A 10,365-nucleotide genomic window follows, 5' to 3' on the forward strand; every position below is an offset into this window, starting at 1 on the left:
GGCAGTGCCGTGCCATCATGTGCCTGTCATACTTCGGTTTGTGACAGCCCCATGCCGGACGTCATATTTAAGGTCTGGGCTGCAATGTGTAATTCTTCGGGCAACGAGATTTTTTAAGCTTGGCCAAGGAAATCTGCATAGGTAGAACGAAGCCGGTGTAAGGTTGCAGGTATTTTTGGTCCGTTTGGGGATCCTTTGGATGTAGGTCATAAGCCAGGTGGGGTTGACAACAGCCAACCAGGTCATCCAAACCGGTTATGTTGAAGTTCGAAGCTTGGGAAGATGAGGGAATGGGATGAGATTAGCGAAGCTGTAAAAGGAATACTGACTGGTGGTGGTGCCGGTTTCCAAAAACGACAGCTAATGGATGTTTTAATTACAGGGAAGCAACTTGATTCCAGTAGGCATTACCTGTCATTTTTCGCCCTATGATGACTTATGTGACCTTGAGTTGAGAACGGCAAGCGGGATTCCGAAGTGTCTAAGGTTTTGTTGACCAAGGCTTCACAGTTCCGTGGATCATAAAACAACGGGATGCATATTAGCGACCTGTGGTTTCGGTATTCCTGGCTTTCGGAATGCGTTCGACTCCATTGGCCGGAACATCCTCCTCAACACACTTGCTTAGACAAGAGCGTAATTTGGTCTTTATGTTTCCGGACTTGCAAACGTGAGCTTATGCAAAGAACTATCCAAAACATTTCGTACAAATAGTGGTGTCCTGGGTACCTGCTACCTCCATTTCTACTTTACTTTGTGATCGACGAGGTAGCGAGATGCACCCTGGAAAGTCTTCTAAATGCTAGCACTCAGTTAGCCGTTGACGAAAAACTTGTCGATCTGGAACATCCAGGTGACAGTCCTTGTGTTCGAAGAGAAGTGCGTGAACTGATCAAGGTCCTTTCGTCCATTGGCAGGCGCTTAGTACCCACGAGATGGCTCAGTGGTCAGAGTGCGAAGTTACCGACCGGAAGGTTCATGGTTCTAACCTGACCTCTACCTCTCGACTTCCCCTGTCTAAGCTTGGACATCCTAGAAGCATCCCAGCCTTGGTGCTTCTTTCGGGTGGCATAGAAGCTAGGGACCGTGTGGCGTTACAGCTGAGCGATAATATTTTTATTGTCTGCGTGGCCTAAGTACATTCTGCTGAACACGCCAGTTACAAACCAAGAATCGATACTCGAAATTTTGGAGCATTTTGCGAACCTTGAAAGTCGTCTTGGTTCAGAGTGTAGTGCGACAAATGATATTTAAGAATGGATCTCTGAGAATTGGATCGCGGTTGCTAATTTGCGACATATGTGATGACAATTCGGTTTATTCTCCGGTTTTGCGGTAAGGCTGTGATACTTCGCGTGTGCTAATAGTGGAACTGATGCGTCTTCATGTTTTCGGCAACATACGTAGTGCCGGTTGGCGTCGGCCAATCAAAATGTGGGTAATTAATAAGCGAGTGTTCGGTTGTGCGACGAGGACCTCCATCGAAGAGTGCGTCCAGAGCCAGATTCTGCACTGATTTAAGAAGGGAGACTGGACCCATCACGGAGACTGCATTATCTGCGACCTCTGCGACCCATTTAGATATACTGCGGGGTGTCCTCGCGATACTCCGATTGTCTCCCGTATCAGGCTAGTCAATATTTTGAGGTCTGGCAAACACAGCGTACTGATCCTCCGGGTTTGGCAACTTGTTCCGCAGAAATGGCAATGCGTTTGTATTTCCCGCCAGACACTGCCGCCGTGTGGTTAGGCTTTTGAGTCAGAAACTTCGGTTGAGGACCCTAATAGTCTCATTTTAGGGCGCTCTGATAGCACGTCGGCCCACAAACAACCATCATGTCTACGTGTTGTGACTTGCTGAACGGTTGTGCAACTCCGAATCGGTCCGTTGGCTCCCTGCTTCGCCCGCTAATATCATAAGACGCAGTAGCTTCAGACAGTTATTTCGGGAGGCAAACGTGTAATATCAATACTGCATTTCTGGGATAATTACAGAATGTTCCACAAGGTCGCGCTAGAATACCCGTGGTGGGCACGGACGTCGAGATAAAAATGCTCCATCCAGAATGGCTGGTATTCTGACCAATCAGGACATGCCTTCGTTTGTTTCGTAGCCTGCAAGTGATATCCGTCCCAATAATGTGATGTTTGGTTATTAGGAAGACTGACCTCCGGACGCTACGCCTAACTGTAAACTGACGCCACATCGGACGTCGCGTGGTGCCATCAGCTGCATACAGCAGGGAGAGCAATTTAAAACAGGCTACTGCTGACGCCTATGCTTTCTTTACATAGTTTTCTTCCCCCGCTCTTCACCTAATTAATACCTCTCTCATCGTAGGCTCAGCAGTTAGGACTGATGATTTCGTTAGTCTTGTATTGGTTTTGCGTGTGATATTTGCCTTCAATATTTGCAGTCTGAACCAAGCAGGAAAACAAGCTGCTCTTGGTCTCACACTGGACTCGCTTGGCATTGATGTTTGCAATGTCTACCAAGAAAGAATTCAAGGCGAGCTAACCGCAACATCACTCTCCTGTCTCTTGAGCAACGCAGAGTAGTGGATGCAGAGAGGTGGCCAACCCTTGATCTGGCAGAGGGGTATGAAGGAGACTACAAGACATTTGGGTGCTGTCGTTGCTACGCGCCTCCCAAGATTGGGACCGGGTGGTGCCCACTGCGCCTGGTTGGATACGCTGCAAGATATGGCTTCCAACCGTTGTCAGTGACGTTCTTTTTGTCACTTTCTATCCAGATTGACCGAATGAGTGGATGTGTAGGCACCTCGGATCGGCTGAAATAACCTTCGGGCATTTTCAGCGTACCGGTCCTATGGGCTTTGTCCGTTCACCACACTTCACGGTTGGCTCGCACGCTCACTTTCATTTGACGTCCGATAACTCGTCGCATCAAGTTATGTTTAGGACCGGCTGGGAAATTTCTTCGAGATTCAAGTAGTTCGCTGTGATATCCAGTGCTTGAGTGCTCCTGGTGGTGCCGCGCCACAGGCGAAATTGTCAATGTTGTGCATAAAAACAGCCTACGATTAGCACACATTTAAAGCAATCGTACTTGCTGAGTCCGATCCGTATCGACCTCCTAACTGAGTCTCAGCTACACTAAGTCTGCGCACTTGTGCATCCACATCGCCGGCAACCATCACAATATCTGAGATCTTAGCTTGCCACAACAGAGCATTCATGGCATTGTAAAACCTGTCTTTGACAGCGTCGGAGCTACAGTAAGTTGGGGCGTAAGCAAACACGATGAACGGACATCGAATAACTTCCCGCTTGTGAGACTCATTCCTTGCCAAACGAATCGCATAGAGGCGAGTATGAATATGTATCCAGTCAAGCTGGGATACTTCCACCCAGTGACTTAGGACGATATCAACCCCTGTGCGTCCCTCCGCAACAACCTATGCATCGCCAGAGGTGCGCAGCCGGAAGCGACTGGAGATTGATGGAGTGGTTAACTCAACCAATGTGCTTGCATCTTGAATTCTTGTTTCTGGGACACTCCACACAACAATGCCAGGGGAGTCCATTGTGAGAGCAAGAGTAGCTTTTTATCCTGCTTGATTCAGATCGCGGACATTAAAGGCGGCCAGATAAACTGGGCACCGAGGCTTGGAGATGAAAGGGAAGGAAGAGGAAGTGGGTAAGCTGTAGGTGGGAAGGACTGCAAAACACAGTTGCTCGGATGAGCGAACGTTCCTGCTTTGGTCCATAGTCATGCGTAGTTCTCATGTTCAGCAGATATATACGCGCATAAGGAGCTAAAAGCTCGTAGAATCGGGTTGTTAGAACTGGTATTCGAACCCAAACTTAACTGACGACTGAAGCGGGAGAGAACATTCGAGCCCTGTCACCGCTAGTAGCCAGACTGACCGGCTCGTTAATGGATACTAGCTGAAAGGAGAAAGGGAAACGTAGCAACGAAGGTTACCTCAAGTGGACGACGAAAAGCATCCCTACCGAGTAAGAGACCGTGATATCTCGGTATTTAGTAACAAAGGAATGTGGATCCAGTGGAGGCTCTTAAGGCTGCTCCTCGGTGTTCATGACAGCTCAATACAGGGTTGCAGTTCCTATGAGAACGAGATGCTCAGTGGTTTGATCACCGATTTACTGATCGGAAAGTCCGTGGTCCGAACCCGACATATGCATTTTGATTTCCTCTGTCTAGGCTTAGAAAACCCAGCAGTACCGCAGCCCTCGTGCCTCCTTCGTGTGGCATGGCAGCTAGGCACCGAAAGGGTGCCACAGCTGAACGATTTATATTATATTATAAGATCAAAGAAACTCTCCAAGTCTATTATGGGCTTATCAGGCATAGTGCCTGAATTCCCTTCAATGTTACTTCTGTTTGAATACCAAATAGGGTATACGTAGGGTTTGACACTCATTTGCAGTCCACATGAGGCTTAAACGAGACTCACTCGAATTTTTCGTTCATGGTATTCTTTAAACGATGTGCTGTACTAGGGTTGTTTTACGTTTCAGTTGGACCGATAAACGAGTTTTCCAAGTGTCCCTTGCTACGACGTTGCCTGTAGCGTTGACGAATACTGCTTCTCAGCTCATTGCCAGTTTTGCTTTTTGGGGGCTGTCATCAAGCAAGCTGATTTCCTAAGTTTCCGCGTGCCTTATTTCGGATTTATTCCACCATGGAAATCTGCAAATAGGTATATATTGTCCCCCACCTGCCGCATTTCCCACATTTTTTTCCAGATACCATGTATGAACTCGATCGGATTATCCAGCCAATCCAAAACATCGTGCACACGCATGGAATGTACGAGGTTGATCGGTACTGGAAACCCGCTTTCGGTTTCGACAGATCCTCTTTGGACGAACAGACAAAGTCACTTGTCTTGCGTTTAGACTCTTTGGATGCTTCTGTTTCTCATCTCCTGGGACTACTCCAGACTGGTGCCAAAGCCAAACCGAAAAAGCCAACGCAAGCCCCGACAAAAACACCGCAATACGTTTCAACCCAACCAGCGTGTGCCCAGACTGCTGCTTCAGGCCATCATATCAAGATATTGTCTACTTCCTCCTTGGCTGTCCAGGCCAATCCAGACAGACCACCAGTAGCTGCTTTATTGTTTTGTCACGCTTTAGCCGCTCATGGCTGCAGCGTTGTCGTGCCCTCCTATGTTCACTCTAGTGTGGGTCAGCTTCCCTCGAACCTCACAAGTCTCCTCGAAGCCCTAACTCCTAAAACGTCATGTCTATCCAATCATTCGTTAACCCTTAGAATCGTTTGGACTCGCTCGCATCCGGACTGCACAACGTACCTCGACATCAATTCAACCATGCTTCACGGGGAGGTAATGCTTCTTCTGAAGTTAGCTGATGTGATTTCAGAGCCGGATGCTTCAGAACAAAGCGAACTTTTGATGTTAATTGACGCACTGCATAGAGATACAGGCCCGACAACTATTTTGAAACAACTCGCTCAAAAGCCTCATTTCCAGAGTCTGAATCGAAACCTCCCGAGTGTTCCAGACTGCTTCCTCTATGTTACCCTCGAGCAGCTGAATCTTTTCACCTGTCTCCCATCGGCACTCACTCATTGGTTGAAGTTTTGTTCAAAATATGAATCATTTGCCTTACTGGGTCGAAATTGGAGTAAATAAATTCCAACATTTTGGCTAGGATAGTCCTACTTCTGGGTCACCTTTTGGGGAATTCAACCAAATTTAAATGCTTCACCCTAAGCTTTGCCCTTTTGTGCCTGAGCAGTTTTAGGTGACTGGAAAATCTACTCCCACCTGACTATAATTGCCGTGTTGAAGACATCAAAGATAGGATGAAAATTCCATCTAGGACACTTATTTACGATGCGTAGTCTGATTTTATTTGCTTGATATGGCTCGAATCTCAAGGTGGCTCAGTGATAAAGATCCGAGCTTACTAACCGGGTGGTCCGTGATTCGAATCTAACTTCAGCATTTCAGTTGCTGTTGTCTAAGTTTGGGCAACCTGGCCGTATCCCAGCCATCGTACTTCCTTTGAGTTGCATGGAGGCTAGGCTAGCTGGACGATTATTATTTTGCATTCCGGTGTGGGTGTTCGACATTAATAGTCTCAGAGCCACAGTTCGTGTGGGTTGGTGTCGGAGAATCCGTAGCGAAGCCTTCGGCAAACGAGTGTTCGGTTATCCAATGGAGACCTCCATCGAAGAATATGTCCAGCACCAGAAGATGCGTTGGTTAGACCATGTATAGCGCATGCCGAGACGTAGTTTGCCGAAGAGAGTGCTGTTTTCTGTATCGAATTCAGAGTTGTGGAAGCAGAGAGGTGATCGGCCCTTGACATGGCAGAGGGATGTGGAAGAGATTACAAGAAGTCTGAGAGCTGTCTGTGCTGCTCGTCTTCCAGGACGGCGACCGGGTGATGCTCACTGCGCCTGGTTGGAAACATTGCAATGTATGACTAACAATGAATGCTTATAGCTTGTTGTTGTTGTTGTCAGTTTCTCTACAGATAGCCTGAATAATTGTCTGGAGGTTTAGGTTCAGATTAATTGTAGGCCAGTACGAGTTACTTTTCCGTCAACCTTTATTCCTTTTCAGAAAAAAAGCTCAACTAAATCATGTCTCTACGGCAGCGAAGCCTCAGTGTTAAACACTGATTTCATGCTGTTGTTGTTGTAGTTGATGTTGATGAATGCCGTAGGCTGACATGCTGGAAATCCGAGAAACACATCACGGCTGTAGCATCTCTGGCGGACGTGCGAGTTTTAAGGGACGCTCCGGATATTAGTTGAACGTTACCTCAACTCAATTGACCAAAATTTGGCTATTTGTCTGTACAGGCCAAAAGGTAAAACAAGTTTAAGATAGTATTTATGAAATTGTATGGTACTGTCAGATTTCACCATCGACGCATTCATAGAAGAATCCAGAGTATCCGTTTGATCCGATGATCCGTATCCGATGATCTACGACAATGAAGTAATCGCATGCGTTATCCGCCGAAAGTGCAGCCTTTAGAATAATCTAAACGATCTTTTGTAGAGAACGGTTCCAGCTTACTTGAGTACATAATACCACTTCTCAGTTAGGACTCTGGAAATGTCAGACAGCTTCGGTTGATTATAGGTGGTTGCGGGATTTGTGGAATCCACACTCACGTCACCATCGTTCAAAAGTGCTCCTACTGTTCTGGCGCACTTATCTGGTGAAACCACACCAAAGGGAGGAAGTATCCGATTCGAGTTCTATCCTCATTAGGGCTCATCAGCAGTGCCTATCCTTGACCGTGATGGGGTTTTAACTCCGGAGATCTGACACCTAAGGCGAAAGTGCTACTACCAAACCGACACAAGCTGGAAACACTTGAAGGACCACGTCCGAATAGGCGAACATGTTCACGCTTAAGCGATTTAATTGGTTTGCCAGACGACCCAATAATCATCCTGAGAGTAGTCATCATCATTGTCAGCTGTAAGAACCGCGTACTTATCGTACAGCGGTTGTAGCTGCCACAGTTTCGTTTGCGAATGATTTGGGGAGGTGGGGTAGGTAGCTGCGCATTGAAAGCGGGAGCTATAAATTGGTACGCAGATACAGCACTGTCAGTGGACTGTTAGTTTGGGGAATTGGGAACGGGGCCATACATTGAAGACAATAGCTTGGGCGCATGAGCGCTAATGAGAGTGCGACAGTGTCTCTGACCATTGATGTGGCCCGTCTCGGGGTCCCCATCTAGGAAGACGGCAATGACCAGCGTCTCTGAGTTTGCCGGTAATGGCTTATATACTTCGCTGCCAAGTCATTGACTGCCTCTGGCTCTTCCACCCTTCACGTGGTTATGCGAAAAGTGTCCTTCGAGGAAGTCGGTCGACTAGCATACGCAGCACGTGGTCAAGCCAGCACAACCTATGCAGTGTGATCGACGGTGAACACCGGCTAAGTCTTCGGGCAATGCTCCGAAGACACTGATGGTCAAACACTGAGTCTTTTGACATCCTTAGTGCGCACCGGCCAGGTTTCTGATTCGTATAATAATATGGAGCACAACACAGCTTGTAAATTAGATCCTCGCCGGTTAAGCTGATGTCACGCCTATACCACAGGTGACGCAGGTTAACAAAAGCTGCTCTGGCCTTCCCAACCCGGATGGAAATATAATCTTTCATGAGACCACCGGGACTGATACGGCTGCCCAGGTAAACAAATGCGTCTAATACCACAATCGGTTCATCCGCAAGCATGAGGCTAGGGTTCGATCCCACCTAGTCTTACAGTAGCACTTTTCACTTTGCAGGTGTGAAGCGCATACCAAACCGCGGGACAGAATCATTTAGATTATTTAATATTGTTTGAATTACCACAGGGTCAGATCCAAAAAGAGCTGGGTCGTCTGTGTACTTGATATCAATGAGTGGACGCTCCGGGAGCACCTCGACTCCACAGGCATTAAAAACGATAGTGAGTCTTCCGTGGTCGTATCAATGACGTTAAAGAAGAATTTGAACAGGAAAGGTGAAAGCGGACAGCCCTGTCTGACACCACTTGCTGTAATGAACTCAGGAGAGAGCTTGCCGTAGACCTTCATACGGCCGTGGGAGTTGGCGAACATCGCCTTAAGGAGGGTCAAGAATTTATGGGGGACACCTTTACTCCACAGACACTGCAATAGTGCCTGATGGTCCACAGAGTCAAAGGTAGCTTTCAGGTCAAGAAACACAACCATTGTTTGTTGCTGGAAGCAGGGTTGCTGTTAAGGAATCTGTCGCAGAGTGAACATATGGTCGATGCGTCCTCTTGCAGGACAGAAACAAGCTTGTTTTTTTCACGGAATTTGTCTCTCCCTGTATTCAGTCAACCTTCGAATGATAGGGCCAGAGAGCACCTTCGATGCCACAACTAGCAGACTAACTAACAGTTTATCACACAGCGTACGGGTACTCTTTTTGGAGATAATGATAACTGCAGGCACCATTTCTTCGTTCCATATAGCATCAACCATGGGTCACCAGAGATCCTCAGCCTTCCTTGAAAATGGCTGGATACAGGCTGTCTAGTCCTGGTGACTTTTCAAGTTTCAGTACGGACTGAGACTAAGAGACTGGACCTTACCGTGGTGTGGCGGTTTGGGTACCTCGGTGACCCATTGAGCTATACTGGGGAGTGTTCGCACGATGCTCACAGAATCTCTCATACCAGGCTGGTCCATGGGTAGAGGTCCGACAAACATAGACTCTTGGCCCTCCAGGTTGGGGGTTGGAGCATTTATGGCGACGTGGTAATGTACTCGCATTTCCAGCCGAACACCGCTGCCTTGCGGTTAGGCTTTTGAGCCAAAGGCCTTGGTTGAGGACCCTAATCGTCCTCCTGTCTAGGTAGTACCCATTTTCAAAAAGGGTACTCGCAGTGAATGTAGCAACCACAGAGGTGTTAGTTTGACGCCTGTTGTGACAAGGCTTCTGGCGTCATTGATTCTTCGTCGTCTTATAGCGGCACGAGAAGTCTTGACTCGTGAGAATCAAGCAAAATTTCGACCGGGTAGAGGCTGCGTTGACCACATCTTCACACTCCGTCAGGTGTTAGAGCAACGGCAGATGTACAGACGACCCACAATCCTGGTATTCCTCGAATTCAAGGGTGCGTTCGATTCTGTTGATCGATCAGTTGTGCTAACTACACTTGCTAAACAGGGTATGCCCCAGAAGTTTGTAAACAGAATCCGATCCCTATATTCACATACTTCTGGGTGGGTGAGGGTGTATGGTGAGCTCTCCAAAAGCTTCCCTACAAAAAGTGGTACATGGATGTCCACTCTCCTCATTCTTGTTCAACTTCGTCATCGATGAAATAATGAGGCGACCACTGGACGGTTTTCTAAACCCCGGTGTTCAAATTGTTGCTGGTGAGGGCCTTGTCGATCTGGAGTACGCAGATGACATCGCCTTCATCTTTGAAGACCACAGCGAAGCACAAGCCCTGTTGAATAGACTGACCGCCACCATACCATCTTTTGGCATGCGCCTTGCACCTTCAAAGTGCAAAGTCCTGCTTCAGAACGTGCCATCTGCGAACATATCCCTTACAGTTCAAGGAGAACCACTGGAGATTGTGGAAAACTTTACATACCTCGGTAGTTGTATTAGCTCTGACGGAAGCGTGTCTGATGAAGTCAGTGCAAGAATCTCAAAGGCTCGAATCACGTTTGCTAATTTGCGTCACTTGTGGCGTTAAAAAGGCATCTCACTGGGTCTTAAGGGTCGTGTGTACCAGGCTACAGTAAGGGCTGTGTTGTTGTATGGGTGCGAGACATGGCCTCTGCGGACAGATGATGTGAGGCGTCTTCAGCTTCTCGACCACCGATGCCTCAGAAGCGTGGCTGGTT

At 47.7% G+C, this 10,365-nt stretch overlaps 1 protein-coding gene across 1 annotated transcript; it reads left to right on the forward strand.

Annotated features, from left to right (window-relative positions):
* Nucleotides 1-4,796: 4,796 nt before the first annotated feature.
* T265_00027 (hypothetical protein) lies at nucleotides 4,797-6,236 on the forward strand (the record flags this gene model as incomplete). Its single annotated transcript, XM_009163684.1, has 2 exons — nucleotides 4,797-5,637; nucleotides 6,109-6,236. The coding sequence occupies 2 exons, from the start codon at nucleotides 4,797-4,799 to the stop codon at nucleotides 6,234-6,236; spliced, it is 969 nt and encodes a 322-aa protein (XP_009161948.1).
* Between the last annotated feature and the right edge of the window lie 4,129 nt (nucleotides 6,237-10,365).

This window comes from Opisthorchis viverrini, assembly GCF_000715545.1.
Source record: "Opisthorchis viverrini unplaced genomic scaffold opera_v5_1, whole genome shotgun sequence".
Lineage (NCBI taxonomy): Eukaryota > Metazoa > Platyhelminthes > Trematoda > Opisthorchiida > Opisthorchiidae > Opisthorchis > Opisthorchis viverrini.